The following is a 21,169-nucleotide window of genomic DNA, read 5'->3' as shown; positions in this document are numbered from 1 at the left end:
AGATAGTTTTTTGTAATGACCAGATTATTAGAGCAGTGGTTCTCAACCAGGGGTACGTGTACCCCTGGAGGCACTCAGAGGTCTTCCAGGGGGTACATCAGTTCATCTAGATATTTGCCTACTTTTACAACAGGCTATATAAAAAGCACTAGTGAAGTCAGTACAAACTAAAATGATTTGTTTATACTGCTCTGTATACTATATGCTGAAATGTAAGTACAATATTTGTATTCCAATTGATTTATTTTATAATTATATGGTAAAAATGAGAAAGTAAGCAATTTTTCAGTAATAATGTGCTGTGACACTTCTGTATTTTTATGTCAGAGTTTGTACATTTTTAAGTGAGGTGTAACTTGGGCGTACACAAGACAAATCAGACTCCTGAAAGGGGTACAGTTGTTTGGACAGGTTGTGAACCACTAGATTAGAGCAGCAGAATTCAGCTAAATGTCTTCCTTTCTCACTTTGTGAACCCAGACCATTGTTTTCCATTACTTCTTTGAGAGCCTACAGCTCCATTGCTCACATTCAAGTCCCTAGTTACAAGGGTGATCTCTTTATTTGATGTTTTAGTGAGTGTCGAGTCCTTTATGGAATTCATTAATCACATTGTCATCAACTTGTGTAGGGGTGTAAACTGGTTTGATGGAAAGACTGACTGGCTTTGCTCAAAGACAAATTTTAATGATTCTTTCACTAAGTGGATTATATCCAAGCACACACTTGAATGTTTCCTTGGATGAGATTAACGTGACCCCATTTTCTCTCGTTTTCTTGGATCCTGAGTAGTCCATTGCGTATCCATCCATCGTCATGAAATGATCCTTACCCTTCCAACATAGCTTTGAGATTCCACATATTCCATCTTACATCTTTCCAATTCTTTTGTCACAATGGAGAGGTTCCCTTCATACATACTCTCACATTCTGTGTTCCTACTCTGATTCATTTATGAAAGTTCAGGTCATTCATTTTCTTTGGTGGAGACATCAGGCACAGTATTTCCCAAAGAACTTGGTGCAGCACCATCATAAGTACAGCCTGTACTCTTAGTGGCCGGAGCCTCCTCCCCATTATTATTTGTTGTGCCTTCTGGCCTGGGGGGGCGTGTCTCACCTGTCCAGCATTGCATGTGGATCGCTTTGGCTTTGTTCTGCAGTAAATCTTCTTGTCGAAGAAAGTACAGAGGGTTTCCTGTTGCTTTCCTCTGGTTTGTGTTGCTGTTTGTTAAACCAGTTAAGACAGTTCCATTAGGCTGTAGAATAGTCTCCCAAAGTAACTGGTGGGAGCCCTATCACCTGAAACACTTACAGCTAGGCAAAATGGTAGTGAACATAGTCTGAGGAGCAGTCCTGCACTGGCAAGGGAGATGCACTGGATAACCTAATGATTCTTTCACATCCCTTCTTTCTCTAAGGGAAGTCTACACTACAAGCACTGTAGTGGCACAGTGGCAGCACTGCCACTGTGCCATTCTAGAGCTGTAGTGTAGACACTTGGTACAGCAGTGGAAGGGTTTTTTCCGTCGCTGTAGTAAATCCACCCCCTCAAGAGGTGGTAGCTTGGTCAGTGGAAGAATTCTTCTACCAACCTCACTGTGGCTACACCGGGGCATAGGTCAGTTTAATTACATCTCTTAGGGGTGTGAATTTTGTACATCCCTGATGGACGTAGCTCCTAAGTTTTAGGTGTAGGTCACCTAATTCTTTGATCTTAGCAGTATGCTCTGAATAGCCCTATAATGAGACTGAAAAACAGCAGCAGATTGAACAACTAAGAACTACTTTTTTTTGGTTCTCTGCCTCCTGAATTTGTGTCACAGTGCCCTTTCCCATTGTTCTTTAGTTTTGCAATACATCATCTTTTTATATGTACTTATTTTTTCTTCTGCTATAAAAGTAACTTGTCAGAACCGTATCATACAGCTTTAAAAAGTATGTACGTGATCCCCTCTGCTGGTTCTGTGGTAGTATTAACATGACAAGAATTGTATGCGGTGTTGTAGCTGTATCAGTTCCAGGTAAAAAGACATTACCTCACCCACCTTGTCTATCTCAAGAATTGAGCATTCTGGGGTGTTATATCAGCCAGAGCTGGCCCAATACTATGGGGAGGAACCTCAAGGATCTTAAAAAGAGAAGAAACCAGATTGAAGTGTTCAGATGGGAGGCGGGGCCCGCTTTTCAAACCATTCAACAACTGATCAGTGGGGGCAATCAGTACAAGCTGCTAAAAATTAGTTCAGTTCAATCCATTTGCACAAAACCTGTAAAACTCACTGTGGATGCTTGTATTGCCGGAGGTGGCCACTGGACATTTTGGTCTATGCATTCTCATGGGTGAGTTCAGACTCTAGTCTCAGTCCTTGGGGTCTGAATGTGAAAGGGGTCACATTCAGATCTGCTCCCACATGCTCATTTTGGGGGATGTTTTGTCACATTGTATGAGGTTGTCTGTCTGGTCTGTGGTCTTCAGGCAGGAAAATCTTGTGACACCCTCGAAAACAGCCTTTCTCCGCTGTGTTTTGCTTTTCCCAGCATGCTAGAAAATGACTGCTTGTCTGATAGATTAATTTCCTTCTCTGTTGCAACTTGTATGGAGAAGAGGTCATGTAAGAAAAAACAGCTAAGCTGTTGCCCCAAATTTGGGGTGTGTACCCCAGATTTTGATCAAGCTAACTTGCAATCTTATTGTATGCATTCAGTCACTATGAATTAATAAAATAGAACACCACATAGTTGAGGATTAATTTGAACAAGTAGGGCTTCTGGAGGCAAGGTCAAAACTAGCTGCAGGCTTGCAGTGTCTGCTAATCAGAACGGGAGGAGGGGAGAAAAGAGTCAACAAATTGAGACTGAAAGAAAATAAGTGGATGGAGATCTTGAGTTTGGGCACCTTTCATATAGAAGCTTATTATGACTAAGATTGTTAGCGATGTTTGTGGATGAGTAGTTTATTGAAGTTAGGAGAGGTGATGACCCAGTAGGGATCACTATGGGCTGTGTGTTTTGTAAAAGTTAGTTATAAAAAGACTAGATAATAGTGTACTTTGGAGCAGTTCTCTGAAGCTATCCTGAGACACTTTCCTGACACCATACTCCTTGGCGGAGAAGCGACCAGCCATTGCAGACCTCTAGTTAATTACTCAATACCATCTCAGATTGTAGGTAATTATTTGGGATGTTCTAAACCTATTACTTATGTCTGTGTGTGCTTTAATCTAATAAATTATCGCTTTAGATAAGAGCATGCTTACTTGTATTAGTCTTTCATCAGCCAGAAGCACTGTGTTCCCATTGATTTATTTCTGACACCGCCTGGAGTGAAACAGTTAAGTTACCACTGTTTTGGGTTCTGAAAACCCTGGGTAACAGAGTAACATTTACTCACAGGGCTATTTCCAGATTCCCTTGTTGCTTCTATATCTTGGCTTTAAGCTCTGTTTAAAGTTTTAGGTTTAAATTTTTATTATTTATTTGTATTACAACAGGACTTAGAGGTTAACTGTTAACAGTTTGTGCTAGGCACTCACTGCACATACCTAGAGAGATGGTTCCTGTCTTAATGAGCTTACAACCTAAATAGACAACACTGAAAAAGCATTAGGGAAAGGGATATAAAGTACGAATGAACAGGGATGGTTTGCAAACATCTTATTAGTTCCATGATTTTTTGAAGGGGAGGGCGGTTAAGGGATTAGGTTTCTTTAAATGTTTTGTTGGGGATTTGTTAGGCGATCGGTTAAATGGAAATGCAAAGAAAGGGAGGGGAAAATTGCTGGGAGGATAAAAGGAACATGGAAAGCAGGTGGAGGGAGTCAGATCTAGAAATTGTGAGGGAAGCATGGGTGCGGAGGGTTGGAGCAAACAATCAATCAGCACAGGGAAGAGAATGTCTGGAGTAAAAATTGCTGCAAGGACTCTGATGGTCTTTCTCTGTGGCTGACTACCTGCTGCAACTGATTCTCTTTGCAGCTGGCTAACTCTCTGGCTGGTCTTGTTCAGGAGTTTCTTTTAATCTATAACTTTATAACTCTCTGCGATCGGGTGTATCAGGCATTTGCTGCCTACTGCCAGAGACCTCACTGCCTTGGTACAACCTGCCCTAGAAAAAGAAGAGCAATGAGTTTGGACCTCCAGTTGTTTAGAAAGGCCTCCCACAGTCAACTGCTGGCGGAACCAGCAAGTTGTTTTCCTGTCGCAGCTAGAAGGGCTGGGAGCAGGCAAAGGCCGATCAGGCATCAGCAGGCCACATGATGAGGACTGGCTGCTATCAGATGGCAGTTCTGGGTGAAGTAAAAAAAAGGATCTTCATTCTGCCTTAGCTCACAAAGCCAGGCTTTGTCAGGGGCTAATTCTGACCACTCTTCTCTTTTAGGTCAGTGAGAGGCTTTTGATTTATTTTGTGGCATGTGAGCCCCAGACAGGCCATCATGAGTCCAATATTAATTGGACTTTGAATCAGGCATGCTCACTTCACAGGACACCCCCAGCTTCAGGCAGGTCCATGACACACTTCTATCAGTACTGCTAAGCCGAGGCCAGGTCCGGCTCTAGGCACCAGCAAAGCAAGCAGTTGCTTGGGGCAGCAGATTTGCAAGGGGCGCAAGAATCCAGCATGAGAGCTGAGAACCAACAGGGGGCCCTGGGAGCTGTAGTTCCTTGGTTAGCTCCCTGCCTATAGAGCCAGCCCTGGAGCAGGGAAAGAACTACATTTCCCAGCATTCCCTCGGCCACTAGCAACAGGAAAGGGTGGGGGAAGGAGTATGGAACTTTAATCTGCAGCTTGCTGTGAATGGTAGGAACAGAGCCAGCTCTGGGTTTTTTGCCGCCTCCCCCCCTGCCCTGGGCTCTCCCTGCACCCCTGTATTGCCCCAGCCCTGGACTCTCCCCCGTCCACACCCCCTGCTGCCCCAGCTCTGGCCCCCACCTGCACTCCCCTGCTGCCCCAGCTCTGGCCCCCACCTGCACTCCCCTGCTGCCCCAGCTCTGGCCCCCACCTGCACTCCCCTGCTGCCCCAGCTCTGGCCCCCACCTGCACTCCCCTGCTGCCCCAGCTCTGGCCCCCACCTGCACTCCCCTGCTGCCCCAGCTCTGGCCCCCACCTGCACTCCCCTGCTGCCCCAGCCCTGGGCTCTCCCCCCACCCGCACCTCCTGCCGCCCCAGCCCTGGGCTCCCGCCCCAGCTCTGGCCCCCATCCGCACCTCCTGCCACCCCAGCCCTGGGCTCTTCCCCCCCCCACCCGCACCTCCTGCCACCCCAGCCCTGGGCTCTCCCCCAAAGAAGGAATTGGGTGGACTAAATGGATGGTGCACCTCTCTATCTGAAGTCTAGCAGAGAAAGTATGTGGATCCCACTAGAATTTAAAATGAAAAGTAAGGGAGGGGAGGCTCTGGCCCTGGGCAGCTTTAGATACAGTACCAGGCACTTAGGAGGATTTCCACTTCTGAGCCATGGAAGCAGAAATTGACTTTTCCTTTCCAGATATAGCTAATATTCAGAAAGAGAATCTAGCACCTGCCTTCCAGATTTGAACACTCTCAAAATTCAGGAGTGCTCAAGCTCAATTTGGGCAGCTGTTACTTCATTTCCCCCAAATCAAATATACTGATCCACTGTAACTTGCTGTAGAAAAAGTAGAATAAATTGAGCAAGAAATGCTTCCCAGTGGTTATTAGGACTGGAATGGCTATTTTCAACAGCCATTCCTTTTTTTTGTTTTGTTTTGTTTTAGTTTTATTTGTTTAAAAGGAAGACCGTGATAGTGCATTCCCCATAGAAACAAAGAATGGAACAAAAGAATAATAAAGGCACCTCAACTTTTCCTCATTTATGTAGGACAGTCTTATAATATGCATCCAGATATCCTCCAGTCACACAAGCTGAAAATTGTTCCACTTTACTGCAGTTCTGTAACCATATGGGAACCAATCCTGTCTGTGTTCTGTGCACATCCAAAATTCCTGCTGAATGACCTGCCCTGGGAGCGAGTTACCAGTGACCCGGGGCTGGGGCGGCAGGAGGGTGCAGTTGGGGGGGGTGGCGGGAGAGCCCAGGGCTGGGGTGGAGGGCAGCCAAACATTTTTTTGCTTGGGGCAGCAAAAAACCTAGAGCCGGCCCTGGCTGAGGCATGGTACATTTAGGCCTGGTCTACACTGGGGACGGGGGAATCGATCTAAGGTACACAACTTCAGCTACGTGAATAACGTAGCTGAAGTCGACGTACTTAGATCTACTTAACCACAGTGTCTTCACTGCGGTAAGTCGACAGCTGACACTTTCCCGTTGACTCTGCCTGCGCCTCTCGCCCTGGTGGAGTATCGGAGTCAATGGGAGAGTGCTCGGCGGTCGATTTATCGTGTCTACACTAGACGCGATAAATCGACCCCCACTGGATTGATCGCTGCCCGTCGATCCAGCGGGTAATGTAGACAAGCCCTTGGTTAGAAAAAAGGAGTCAGCCATATTTGGTGTGACTTGCTTTTGTGGATTGCAGACTCTGAAGATGATTGGAACTTAGGTTTTAGTAATTTTAAATGCATCCCTAAAGTGAGTTTGCAGTGTATGGAGCACACTGATGTTGAACAAAGTTTAGTACTCACTGTCCTTTTGTCTGTTATGAAACACATGCTCTTGCGGACAAATAACAGCCACTGGGTCAGACTATCAGAGCAAGAGTCCTGAGATCCATTTTTAGCAGAATTTACCATCACTGTGCATTTACTGCCTTTATGTGCACAAATATGTATTTAGCCATCTATTGGCCATTGAACTACAAGCCACATACTTTATCCTTCCCCTAACCAATCTCCTACATTGCCCTACAGAATCTTACTGTAGGGCTTCTCTGTTGTTTTCTGTCTGGGCTGCAGAACTACGTTCTGCTGCCTTTAGGGTTTTCTGTGCTTGTGGAAGGTGAGCAAGCTTTTGTATCCTGAATTCTCAAGCTGTTTTTAATCTCTGATAGCTGTAAACTCCATGGCACCAGAAATCCAGAGTGTTGAACTGGTACCTAGTACATGGCAATTACAACTCCCAGTATTAAAATTGGACTGAATTGTACAGTGTCTTGAGAGTGCGCTGTCTCATCACTGTTTTGCCTTTATTATAACCTAGAAATTTAAAACATTATTATTTCCATTTTATTTATGGGTGACAATTAAAACTTTGTTTAATTCTAGGTGTTATGTTTGCAACAAAAAAGGACGGCTCGTAAATGCACCCTATGTGGATAACTCCTACAAGTGGGCTGGTGGCGGCTTTCTTTCTTCAGCAGGTGACCTCCTGAAATTTGGAAATGCCTTGCTGTACAGTTATCAAGTTGGACAGTTTAAAAACAATGCCAATAAACTTCTTCCTGGCTACCTCAAACCAGACACTATTACAACGATGTGGACCCCAGTGCCAAACACTGAGGCATCATGGGATAAGGATGGTAAATATGCAATGGGTTGGGTTGTTGTGGAGAAACAGCAAGAATATGGTTTTTGCAGACAGCAGCGACACTACATCTCCCATACTGGTGGAGCAGTTGGTGCAAGCAGTGTCCTGCTTATTCTTCCTGAAGAGTTAGACTCTGAGGTTATAAACAGTGGGTTAGTGACACCTCCCCGAGGAGTAGTTGTTAACATTATTTGTAATATGCAGTCAGTTTCCCTCAACAGCACTGCCTTAAAGATTGCAAAAGAATTTGATAAAGATAAATTGGCATGATACTTTGATTAAAATATAGTGTAGGTCTGAATAACTGTACTGTTGTATTTAAATAGGAACAGAGTTTAAAAAAAAACCAAAGGGTACATGTGAGCTCCAAGATTGCTAGGAATACACGTTTCTGAGAGAATGTATCAGATTGTAAAGAAATTACCCTATATGACTTTTGTTAGTGGTGCTACATTTTTGTGCATTTGGAAGTCTTCGCTCAGGGAAGTAGCTATATAGTTGCTAACTTATGGAAAAGGGGGGGAAAGGCATTCCAAGAGAACAGTTATTTTGCAAATCACCCAGGCAAATCACCAATGTTGTAGCAATGTTTTTTTCATATCAAGCCAAGGTACTGACCAGTCAAGATCGATACATATTATTGTTGGCCTTTACCAGAAAGAGGGTGATGTTTACTCTTGTCTTCTAGACATTTTCGTATTAGCAAATAGTTTCCTTAAATGTAGTAAAAGTAAGGGAAACTTGTATAGAATCAAATAAGAAAATGCAAGACTGACTTTATTTATTGCCATGTTATATTTTTCAATTCATGCTGGCCAAAGTTGTGTTCACAAGTATTTTTGAACAGTCACTTTAAAAATAGAGATTTTGCTTTTTAAAAAACATTGAATACAAAGTTTTGTACTTCTGTCCAAAAACAAACCCCACTGAAATTAAACTGAAGTTGCTCCCAGGCTGAGGATGACTGTACACTAGATTTAATCAGAAGCATGTTTTTAGCAGAGTTGTAACTCTCAAGTTCCTGTTCAAAATTAGAAAAGGATGAAACTTAACATGGTGAGTTAAGCTGGTCTTTCATCTTTTAGAGGACTGCTTTTCTATTTTAACTGGGCACAAAACAAATGAGTGAAGCCAGTCTTCTGGCCCAGTGGTATTCCTTTACTCTTTTGTGTTGGATCAGAATTAAAATATTCTATATAATGAGCAAAATCAAGAGAGATTACTCTTGAATTCAATATCAAAATTCCCATTGACTTCAAGAGGAGCAAGATCACACCTAGAGTATCTCTCACTTCCCAATTCAGAAGCTGTGCAGACAACTCTGCTCAACAGTAATCCCCTCTGGATGAGCAAGAAGTGATGCTGAGAGCTTTCCAAAGGAAATCTCATCTCTTTGCTGTAGAGGCACAAGGAATATTGAATCAGGGATCCAGCACCTAAGGGTGCTCCATAATGGCTGTGGAGGTTCTCTTCTCTTTTCCTCTTTCCAGAGGGACACTAAAGAAAATTAGCTAAATGATCTCTGCTTAGTATTTAGTCATCCTTCACTTAAAAATAATCTACATTCTTTCAGAGTTCCCTTAATCTAGTTTTGACTTGAATATCTTCAATATGGGCAATTATGTTATTCTTTTTGGCAGATTATTCTATTGTTTAATTTAACTGTTACAAAAGGCTTCCTACTACTTTATTTTTTTTTTTAATTTTAAATAATTCTGGATATACTTCCTAACAGAAAAACTTGTCTAAAATTCCCATAAAACCTTGTAGACAAGGACATATTTTATGTATCTCCTTACCACCTTTTTCTGTTGTTTTTACATGATCATTTTTTAATCCAATTTTTTTTACTGCAGATGTGTCAAGCTCTTAGTTTCCCCTACTAATTTCACATATTTAGCTCAGATTGAGTTTCTTGGAGTGCAAGAACTGCTTAAATAATCTATTAACTTTGTTCCTTTCATGTGCATCTTTTGGTTAAACTTGTCACCAGCAAAACAATTTTTGATATTGGCTTTGTTAGAGTGACCATGTCTTCCTCGTTCAGTGACGAAGCTGTTGTGTGCCCTCTATTAAAAAAAAAATCAGGAATTTTACAAGAACTGTGAAATGTTTTATCATTTAATATATACACTTACTGAAGTTTGAGCAAATGGAAAGGTGGCACAACATGCATATGATTTAAATATGCATGACTGTATAGGTAATGCAGAGTTGAGGCATCACCCATGTTCCTTTTGTTCTAATGTAATATTTATTTAGAGATGGCCAAATGTTCACAGGCTCAAAAGCAATCTGCAGAAGATGATCATGATGAAGACTTACTATAATAGTAGCAGATCTTCTGTATTCTTATTTTATGAGTTCTGATTACAATGTAACAATTAATCTGGATTTTAAGTGTACAGAATGGAAAATGAAACTACATTAATTCATAGTTCAAGTTTTGGGTTATTTTTGTAACATTTACAGTATGGTCTTCATTTATTTCAGCAAATGTTTTGCTTAATTTTAATGGATTTTGATAAAGCTGTACCTGTAATCCAGAATACTGTTTTAATATTAATAGTAAGTTAAAGGAATTTAAGTACTTTTTTTTCTTCCTGTATATCGTGCACAGAGCTTCAGGTTGGTGTAACAAAAAAAAAAAAAGCACTGAACTCCCCCACACACGTAGCTAGCTACTCACAGTGCTACTGCTGCTGTTGATATTGCAGAGCTTGGCTAGCATTCTTATAGCCCCTGTGCTTGCATACTTCACTGGTGATGTATTTCTTCATGAGGTTGCAATATGTCTTTCTCCAGATTATATCTGGTTTTGCAGGAGCATGCCCCCACCCTTAGTCAAAACCTTAAACACAAAAATTGCTTCAAAATGAATCTCTTAACACTGATGCAGGTGCCACAGCACTGCTTAGCAATTCTGTTTCTCTACCTGAAGGGGCAGGATACTACAGGCAGTAGCTGAGAGAATATTGGCTTGCCTGTCCCTAACCCTGCTACCACTCTTAATAATTTCACAAAGATTTGACTTCTACCATATGGAGAAATACCATGTCAGTGCTGCTTTCACAATTCTCTTATGTTATAGTTTGAGATATGACATACCAAGAAATGTATTTTTATTATAGATGATCTGTGATATTTAGCAGAATTGTCAGCGGTTTACTTTACACAGATTCCTAATTAAATGTAAATGCCTGTCTAGTGTTTTCATGATTATAGTTAGTTATTTTATGCCTTAAACAATAAAAACTCATTTTATTAAACTATTTGTTTTGTGCTAAGTGAATTTGCTTCTTGGCTGACCAAAACTGTATTTTTATATCAGTATTAGGTCTATTCAACGTTTAAAATTATTTTTTTAATTTAACAAATGTTGGAAAAAAATGCTCATGGAAGCTGAGGATTGGGTTACTTCTAAAGTAGCCAGGAGCTACTTTGACATTTCCGTATTGTCAAAATCAGTTCATGTAATTTTTAACCTAAATCTTAACACTGATGGAAAAATATATCCAGTATAAAAACAATGGAGATAAAGGTTGTAAACTTGTAACATTATAATTGGAACGCTCTTTCATAGTCTTGAGTATCTAGTGACTTGATAAATGTTGTGCAATAGCAGAAATCTGTACTGTTTCATAAACAGAACATGAGTTGTTTGCCCTGGATGGCTTAGTTCCTGCAGGGTTCATGAACAGCATATGAGCTATGAAATGCAGAAACACTAAAAGGTAAAACTTCTACTCTAACATGCCGTTGCTTTATTTTTTTCTTTGTCATATAAATACTCTGGAAATAGTGATCTTTGTTTAATGGCTCTTAAAAGTAAAGGTTTTTTTGGTTGTGGGGAGGGGGTTTCGGAAAAACAAACTCACTGAACATTGCATTGAATCAGATAAAGATCTAATATAATGTGTATATACCCAAGCATATTGCTAAGACTACCACAGAGCATACAGCACTAGTGATAGGAAACACCCCAATGTAGATATTTGAAATGGGTATGAAAGCAAGATTCATGGCAAGAAATAAGTTTGAAAACACTTTTAGCAATCAAAGCTACTAGTGAGAACATTTTACCAGCGTACACATAGCAGTTGCAGACTTTCTATATCCAAAAAGAACATACTTTCAGATACGTACCTCACTGTGGAGGTGATTGTGTTTTGATTGTTTTTTTGTGGTTTTTTTTTTTTAAAAAGGCATTCTTGCTTCTTGAAGGTAAATCATAATCACTGGTCAAAGTAATTTCCCTATATGGAAGCATTACAGGAGTTTACATCTCATTTAAGCTGCTGCCAACAGCCAGGATTAGACAGAATGACAAGATGGGTTATTCAGCTACTCTGGTTTGGCAGTACTTAGTTATTCCGTGTTTTCTTAAAATCTCATGTGTGAAAGGGGTATCAAACACTAGTTTTAGCTTGTGCTTATATCTAGAAAGAATTGTCTTACTTGCCTCATTGGCATTTCTAACAGTCTGTGGGGCAGTGTTTAGCCAACCTAAGGCAATTTGACACATCAAATCTGACTTGAGTTACTTTGCTCTTAAGTTATCCTGTGTTTGTCATGAAATCTCTATAGTTTAAAGTCAGTTGATCCCTACATAACTATTACATATTCTACCAATTGACACAAGCCACTTTGTACCTTTAAGAAAAACACATACATACTTAGGATTTTTTTAAAACGAAGAGATGGACACTAAGAATTCATGCTCACTTTCAAAGAAGTGCAGTAAAACATCTCACAAACTGATGCAAATACAGTATCAAGCATTATTTTTTATTGATTTTAAGCTGACATCATGCTCTTACCACAAAAGAATACAGTTTAAATTGGAAAAGACAAAATTTCCAATGCCAGCCAAATGACAAGAAGACACTTAATTTATGCAATTTTGAAAAAAGTTCTGTTTACATATAAGTCAAGACATTACTATAAAATTATTCTTCTTAAGATACAGATTTAAGAATGCACTGTTTACATGGCTTACCATGTAAAGAAATAACTGAAGTATCAATTCTGTTAGTATTCCATGGCAATTTAGAAAGAGAAGCAGTCCTTTTAAAAACAAAAGCCAACCAATTTTTTTTCTTGCTCAGGTGAACTGGTTAATTGTTATGCATAATATCTTTTCAGAATTTAAAATGCTAGTTTGTGGTCTTATAACAGGATAAAACCTCTTTAATAGCAATTTACTAGACTTAACAAGCATTATACCAAGATACTTTATTTTCTAGATTAACCCTGTCACAGAATGGAACTAATTTTTTGAATTGAATTTTATTCATTTCCTTGTGACTTGATACCTATTAGAGAGCTGTGAATGGCATTTGTTCATATACCATATCCCCTATGCATAGAGAATGCTTTCCACTTTTCCTATGGAAAAGTGTTTGCTTTATATACCCATCGAGCAATTTTAATCCCATGTATCACAACAGTGGCATTAAAAAAAAAAAAAAGCTTAAATATAGGAAATGTATTCCTACAGCAGTCTCCATTTGTAAATACACAGGCACTTGCCTTTCATTTCTATAGCTGATATAGCAGTGGTGATTAGTCAGTTTATAATTAACAAAACAGTGTGCAGCAAGTCTTAAGTTCCAATTCTTGTGTGGAATGGCATCACCCATTCAAAATATAGTAATAAAAAGCTATAAAAATAGAGCTCAATTACCCATAGACTTCCAGGAAAAATCTGCACATTATTAAGACGTTTTATTGGGGGGCAGGGGGGGAACACCAGGTAACTACTAGTGTTTCTTACAACGTTGAACAATTAACTTGTTAGATTAACCGACATTTTTGAACAGATAAGGCTTCCAGGAGCATATAACATGAGTCATGTTGGCAAAGGGAGCATTCAGTGTTGCTTTCTTCTAAATGAGCAACCTGTAAACAAATCACATAAAAGGATATCAAACTGGGATAGTCCTTAAGTTGTTATAGGAGACAACCCTGAGACCATCCTATTGCCCTCTCCATTTCTGTAGCTGAGTTTACATAAATAATGGGTTTAATTTACTTTTTCTCTACAAGACATTCAAGTGAAAAATTAGCATTTCAGATCAGGCCTAATCTGATTATAATAATGACATAGCTACATTTTTATATCTCAATGTGCAGTGAAAGGGGCTTTATGCCTATGCCATTGAAAGCTTAACTTTGCATCTTTTTAATGGCAGATCTCCTGCTCCTTCCTCCAATGGCAAACACCCTAAACTGCAGTGATTTCTCTGGTAAGGGTGGGATGTTCTGTAGCTTGGTCAGCCAGCATCCTTATTCCAGGCACCCTGCTCTCCTGTGAATGTACATAGATGCAGCACTACTATTTAATGCCTGTAATATCCACAGTTGTTGGCCTGTTTTACCACTGAAAAGTATAGCCCAGAAATCAACTTTGAATGCATACTTTTTTTCCGAAAAGATATTAAATATAACCTCATGGGTGTTTTTTATACCACTTTTCATATCTTAAGCATTTTGCTACACTTAAATAGTAAGTTAAGCACTGGTTCTACCCCGGTTATCTATGAAACAGAGCAGCCATTATTTACTCAACTATAGTTTAACAAAAACACATTTTAATCACAGGGAATATTAACCAAGGAATCTTGCTGATACTAGGGGGAAAGGGCAAGCAGAGACTGTTTTAATCTGACAGCAATACCCCACAGCATAACAGTGAATGTGTGACCCAGGGATTTAAACCTCATAACCTTCAGGTTCAGAAGTAAATGAACCATACTATAAGCTTTGGCCATATGCTTTCCATTACTGTTAATCTGAAAGGAATTACAACTCAAGAGTATAGGGAATCATTAAAGCCTATTCAGGGTGTTTAATTTATACGGTATTTGATTAATACTGGTTTAGTTACACCGCCCTTATAGAATACAAAAAAGACAAGCTACAGATACAGTTGCAATCCAGCTCCCAATTTACCAGAAATCAACACTTCTCAGGGATTTGAAGAATATTGTTCATTTTCAGTCTTTGGTTTTTAAGCCACAGAGAAAATTAAACCTTTAGCACTTTGCAAGTATATTAATGCATAGCCTTCAAAAGGAATAAAACTGGCTTAATTATTAAACATACTCCCTTACCTTCTGTAAGCCTGGCCTTTCCTCCAGTAGGCTGGCACAACACAGTTGAGCACCCAACACACAGAACCACTGTCTGAGCATGGCTGAACACTGTGGTGATCTTGTAGCATCCTAAAAGGGAATATTGGTAGACTTCATTAAAGTGACCCAAGTTAAATGTTTAAAGACACATAGCAAAGTCTGCATCTATTTGGTTTACAACCTTCTTCCAACAAAAAGTTGGCAACTGCAAGATACTAGACAAATTTAAAAGCGCCTGATATTAGCAGCTGGATATTGCCTACCACAATACAAGTTACTCTAGGATGACACACAACTGTTTTACTGAATCAAGCCTCTGAAGCCTTGTCTACAGTATCTAGTTAATCTCTCACTATTATGACTCCATCTGGGCAGAATTAGATATGACTGATTAAAATGCCAAGAACTAGCTTACATTCATACTCCCATTATTAGTACCACCAGTGCATTTGGAATAATAGAAGATTAACAAAAGTACAGCTACGAGTTTCTCCTATTTCGAGTCACCTGAACAACAGCCTTTCATTGCCAAAACCCCATCCATTTCACTCAAACTTTTAATATACATTTGGAAGAAAAATCTAAGAGCCTGAAGCATAAGAGAGCTCCCAAGTCAGTCCTCTGGCAAAAACAAAGTGAAATCCTGATATTTCTAATATAAGAAGCAAGCAGAAGTGTTCTGAAAAAAAACAACCAAACCCTCTTTATTGGAGCACAGAAAGTACACCCATATTCCCTTTTATAGCAGGTTTACATCACAATTAGGAATGACATTTCATTGACCTTTCGTTATCAGTCTTCACTGCATATAAGTTTAATTACTGTTATGCATAATGAAAGGGTAAAGCTCTTAAATATTTACCTGGACACTTTACATCCATAAAGTAGGAATTTGGACTCTGCACCAGACGTTTCTTTTTGTGCTTTCTCTTCTCCTCCTCTAGAGATGGATGTGCTATGTCTCTATCCAACTAGATTTAATAGCAAAAAAAGGGTAAGTCATGGTATTGGATGGTAAATACTGCTCAATCCAGTTACATCAGTTGGATGGGAGGCTTCCTGTTGATGTTATGCTGCTGTTTTGTTCCTAGTTAGTATATGCATATTAATGTGCAAATTCCAGTGCATTAAAACTAAACCACAACATATGTAAGCATTTGTGTGTTAGAAGCAGCTGCAATACCATCATTACCTTTGGAGATGGTTATTGTAATGTAAAAGAACATGTACTATACTAGGACACACACTATTACATCATTCTTACCAATGCAATGTCTCACAATATTGAACTAGCTGCATGAATGAATTCATCACTCTTGACTAAAAAAATCAGATGTGAGCAGTGGAATAAACAAAACTGGCAATGATTTCTGGATAGTTTGTTTCCAAAAGGAATTTCCAGTTCTACAATCTATCTTGGTGTCTAAAATCAGTGTGAAGGCATCAGGCTGCCATCACTGGAAAGGATAAGTGGGTTGCTAGAAGAGGCATTTCCGCACAAACAAAACAGGAATGCCTGGAAGAAACAAAGCCACTAAAACCCTGCATAATGGAACAGATGATTAAAGAAAACTCCTAAAACCTAGGCCACTGAGTTAGCTAAAGGTAGCTGGAGTGCAGCCAATAGGCCAAGCCCAGTACCATGTGATTGATTGTTCCTTGAACTGCTTTTCAAAAGACAGCCCCACAGCTGCCACCTGGTAATCTGATGGTTCAGAACAGATTAAACCAATTAAGAACCCAACCCTCCCAAAGTGCAAACAAGTGTCCTCCATGTTACCACAGCAGAAATGAAACGGGAGGCACCGTGGTCTAGAGGGGGCTTAAGCCTCCTGTTCTTGACTTGAATGACCAAACGTTGTCTTCACTAGAGCAGGCTGACATGTAACACCCCCTACCCCGACCCCCTCCTGGCAGAGATAGTCCACACTCAAGATAAAGGGAGCGGAAAAGGGATTTGGACGGGTCCCACAGCGGGGCCCCTAGCACTCTCAGCCCCACTGCAGCGCAGAAGGGGGGAGGCGAGCAGGCTCAGCAGCCAGGCCCCTGGATTGACAGATCCCAATACAGGGCAGGACGGGAGAGCGGAGCAGCCAAGGCCGTGGCGCTCTCACTCCTCTTTGGCGCAAGGCTGCTATATTCTGAGAACCCAACGTGAGAAGCCTGTAACCGGCGTCCCGGCACGTGCGAAGGGCACTAGGCGCGCTCAGCCTCCCGTGAGCACGCGGGCGCCCTGCTAACGTCGCCGCCCCCCTCCCTCCAAAATTCCACGGGTGTCAGTTACTCCGTCCCACAGTGCCGTTAGTGTCACGTGGCCGCGCCCCCTCCCCAGTGTCCCTCCCGCCCAGCGCAGTGGCAGGATAATCCCCCCCCCGCGTCACATCTATCCAGGTCACGAGGGGAGGGTTGCCCGTGAGCGGCCCGCACTGCGGGCCCCTGGAGCTGGGTCCCATACATAGGGCTGTGGGAGGGGGGCACATTCCCCTGGCCGCAGTCTGAGGCCCCTCACCCCACCCTTCAGGGGGCTGCCAAGGTGATTCACTCCGGGTCCCAGTGCTGTAAACAAAACAACTCACAGGCATGTTGTCTCCCCAACCGGAAGTACCCTTCGACTGACTGAGCAGCGAACGGGGCGGGCCTGTCGGGCCACGGCAGCGAATCGGGGCTCATAGTCCGACTTCCGCTTCCGGGAGGCGGCGCGCAAGAAGCGTGGTGGTCTTTTCTCTATGGTCCACGTGGAGCTCTTATCCCTCCTACGGCGGGGCTTGGTCATCCTCTGCCTTGGGGAGTGGCAGGAACCCGAGCGCTTTTCTCCCCGCTTCCCCCGCGTGAGTCCTGCCGCCTCCCCGGGACTTGCGCTGCCATATGGAGCCCATTAGCCAGCCTGGATCCCGGGCGCCAGTGGCGTCCGGCCCGAGTCCCGCTTGCAGCTGCCCACACAGACAGGACGGAGGTGGTCACAACCCCAGGGCCCGCGGCCTGATACGCGGCCCTGATCCCAGCAGACCCACGCCAATGGCGTGCTCCGGGGACGGATGGCTAGCCACTGCGCACCCCTTCCTTAGAGGGCCCCAAGGCCAGACTGCCCCTGCGGAGACCACAAGGCCCAGCACCCAACGCTGAGGCTAGCCCTTCAGCGGTGACCCAGCCAGTCCCACAGAGACAGCAGGCGAGCCTCAGCCCTGGCTGTCTACAGTACAAAACATTGGCGCTACCAAACGTTTCTTCTACCAAGAAAACCTCCACCTCATTCTGTAGGAAGTGCCCCAGGACCCTGTCGTGCAGTGGTTCTCAACCTTTCCAGACTGCTGTATCCCTCTCAGGAGTCTGTTTTGTTTTGCATACCCCAAGTTTCGCCTCACTTAAAATGACTTGCTTACAAAATCAGACATAAAAATACCGAAGTGTCACAGCACACTAGTAATGAAAAATTGGTTACTCTCTCATTTTTACCATATAATTGTAAAATAAATCAGTTGGAATATAAATATTGTACTTACATTTCAGTGTGATACTTGAGCCTGTGTTTCACTTGTGAGCTTTGTCTGAAGCGTGGAACTTAGCTTTGCGGCCCCTAATGCTGGCCCTGCACTTGCGATCCCCTAAACCTGTCCAGGTTGAGAAACTGATCTAGAAGAGTTGAGTACCCCCTGGAAGACCTCTGTGTACCCCCCAGGGGTATGCATGCCCCTGGTTGAGAAACACTGTAGTAGTGTTTCAGGCCATTATATAGGCTTTCCATTTTTGACTTGCATCTGAAGAAGTGAGGTTCTTACCCACGAAAGCTTATGCTCCCAATACTTCTGTTAGTCTCAAAGGTGCCACAGGACCCTCTGCCACTTTTAATGGTTTCTTCTCTAGGGCACACAGATTGAGTTATGAACAATAACATTAAGCTGACTGTTTCTCAATGATCTGATGTGTTGATGGTAGGGGCATTTTAAACATTATTGTATAATTTTTAGATTAAAGCACTTATAATACAAATTGCATTATAAATGCTTTAATCTGAAAAGACTCCGCTAACACTTTGCTCTGTTTACTGTCCTACTAGTTATCAGTACAGAGCAGCTGACTCCAATTCTTGCTTTGTAACTCTTTCCTCTCTCTTCCGGTCTTTTGCCTTCAAATGTATCCTATTTACCTGTAGGTTGAAAATAAAAATGTAACAACCAGATGTTCAGTTTCGGGAGGAGGATTATAAAATCCTTCGACCAAGACAATACCTTCATTATCCATAACACACCAAAGGAATGACAAAGCATTTGAAATATCCTCCTTTTCCCCTCCTACATTACCGTTCCCTTCTTACAATTGTTCTCCTGCTAGGACACTCTAATGCCGAATGAAGATTTTTGAGTTAGAGTTTACCTTAAAAATAGAGGTTTTTAGGGAAGGAGAGGCACAGCTGCATGATCCAAAAGCAGGATGTCCGCACCATGGTTGACCTGGTTCTCTATTTTGAGTTTATTTGGAGCTTCATTTTGTAGTGTTCGCTGCTTACTGTGTGAAAGTGTGAGTGCCTGCCACTGTCAGCTCGGTGCTCAGAATGTCTCCATAGATCCCTCTATTCACCCCCTTAAAAGCAAAGACTACAGCTGCAATTCAAACGTTAAAAAAATAAAATACAAGTTAATTTTGTTACAGAATAGGAACAGGAAATTAAAGATGTTGAACAGCAACTGTGTAAAGGGATAACTTGAAAGATTCCTGAAGATGGACTGGAAACATCAAGGCCCAGTATAATAGTAGGTATGTTTAGGAAAAGGTGACTGAAAACTTTTTCTTGTCTAACAGCTGAAGCTGAGCTTCTCTAAACACATGCCTCATAGTGTCCTTTTTCTGGACTATCCCTTTTTGCATAGAATCCTTCTCCACTGCGGTTGCAAGGCAGAACTTACCCCCTGTTTCACTCAGTTTTGCTTACCCCCTGTTTCACTCAGTTCTGCTCCATTCACTGCCTTCTGGAGCTGGGATATTTTTCTGGGGTTCACTCCCTGGTGTCAGAGTATATGGTGGATTTTGATTAGAAAGGCGTAGTGCTTATGTCAGTGTAGTTAGGGTGACGCAGTGTCCGTGTAGACACTGCCTTACTTACACTGTCTGTTGACTGTCATTCTTGACAGTTTCAGGGCTGCCTCTGGCTAAGAGCTGCATGGGGCTCCTAGCTGGAGCTGTGAAATTGACTAGAATATCAATTTCACAGCTCCTAGGCTCCTGCTGTGAAATTGAGTGGTGTTCACAGCAAACTCTCCTGGTGAGAACATGCACCACTGGCAGAAGGAGGGTAGTGTGGACACCAGCAACCGATTAAATTACTGCTGTGGCTGTAGCAGATTGGCCTAAATTAAGTCAACCTAATTTTGTACTGTAGACAAACCCCTCGAAAGAAATACTTATTGAGTGATCATTAAAATGACTTCACAATAATAATTTAATTTCTAATGGCTTGTTTAAAAGAGGGAAATTTATACAGGTGTAACTAGATTGATGTTACAGGCAGATTTCCACACTGTAGATCTAAGTTCAATTAATACTTAAGTTCTTCTTCGAGTGATTGCTCATGTCCATTCCACAATAGGTGTGCGTGCTCACCATGTGCACTGGTGCCGGAAGCTTTTCCCCTAGCAGTACCCATAGGGGAACACCCCTAGCGACCCCCTGGAGTAGCGCCACCATGGCGTGGTATAAGGGGCGCTGCGCACTTCCGCCACCCTCAGTTCCTTCTTGCCACCAGTGACGGTGCTTCAGAACTGCTGTGCTCCAGCTCTGCTCTGTAGCTTTCCCTGCTTGGACTGTCATTTAGTTCTGTAGATAGTTAGTACCTATAGTTAAAAAAAAAAAAAAACTATAGATAGTAAAGTAGAAGAACCGCGCCCAGGTTGGGGCATGCCCTGTGCCCCAGGCTTTAAGTCATGCGATACTTGTAAACGGCCTATGCCCATAAGTCAGGCCTGCACAACTCGTAAAGCGGCGAGGGCCATATTACTCCAAAGAAAACAGCTGAGGGCCGAAACCCCCCAGCCCTGCCGAACCCCCCCCAGCACCGCCCAGCCCCCCTGAAACACAACACACACACCCAGCGCCGCCCGCCCCACGGAAACAAACCCTCCTTCCCCAGCACTGCCCCACCGAAACAGCGGTATTGAACCTTGGTAATATGTTATAGCGGGCCCCTAAGGTAGTATAATTAAGGTAAAAGAAAAATGTCTTTTTGCTAGAAGTAGAATAAGATCTTCCCCCCACTTTGTAATCAATTGCCCTGTTGAATGAATGAGGTGTGAATGAGGAAGGCGTGGAAGGCAGGCACCTCCAAACAGCTGCAACCCTTGGAAAGGGGATGGGAGCCAGACCAGATCAGTAGAACAGGTCAGCCACTGACTCGCCGCTCACCTCCTCAGCCCCCCACCCCCCCCCGCTCCCCCCCTCCGCCCCCCCCCCCCGCCGCCGGCTCACCTGCCCCCCCGCCACTCCCTGCCCGCTCACCTCCTCAGCCCCCCACCCCACCTACTCACCCCCTGCCACTGCCTGCCCGCTCACCTCCTCAGCCCCCCTCCCTCACCCGCCGCTTGCCTACTCACCCCCTG

The 21,169-nt window shown here is 42.5% G+C and overlaps 2 protein-coding genes across 2 annotated transcripts in view; one reads left to right on the top strand and one right to left on the bottom strand.

The window, feature by feature from the left end:
• LACTB (lactamase beta) overlaps window positions 1–7,792 on the top strand; it is a 31,411-nt gene extending 23,619 nt beyond the window's left edge. Inside the window, exon 6 of the mRNA XM_026648247.2 lies at window positions 7,185–7,792. Within this exon, the coding sequence (XP_026504032.1) occupies window positions 7,185–7,716 (532 nt within the window). The 3' untranslated portion in view covers window positions 7,717–7,792. The remainder of the gene's footprint in view (window positions 1–7,184) is intronic.
• Window positions 7,793–12,213: 4,421 nt separating this feature from the next.
• RPS27L (ribosomal protein S27 like) lies at window positions 12,214–17,239 on the bottom strand. The gene is made up of 4 exons (XM_024208689.2): window positions 17,159–17,239; window positions 15,445–15,553; window positions 14,562–14,672; window positions 12,214–13,347 (listed from the first exon to the last, which is right to left on the bottom strand). Exons 1-4 carry the CDS (start codon window positions 17,162–17,164, stop codon window positions 13,319–13,321), a joined length of 255 nt encoding a protein of 84 aa, XP_024064457.1. The 5' UTR covers window positions 17,165–17,239; the 3' UTR covers window positions 12,214–13,318.
• Window positions 17,240–21,169: the final 3,930 nt, after the last annotated feature.

Source organism: Terrapene carolina, unplaced genomic scaffold (assembly GCF_002925995.2).
Source record: "Terrapene carolina triunguis isolate 2854851 unplaced genomic scaffold, T_m_triunguis-2.0 Scaffold67, whole genome shotgun sequence".
Lineage (NCBI taxonomy): Eukaryota > Metazoa > Chordata > Testudines > Emydidae > Terrapene > Terrapene triunguis.
Note: the sequence above shows the minus strand (reverse complement) of the source record. Positions and strands in the feature narration are given on the sequence as shown.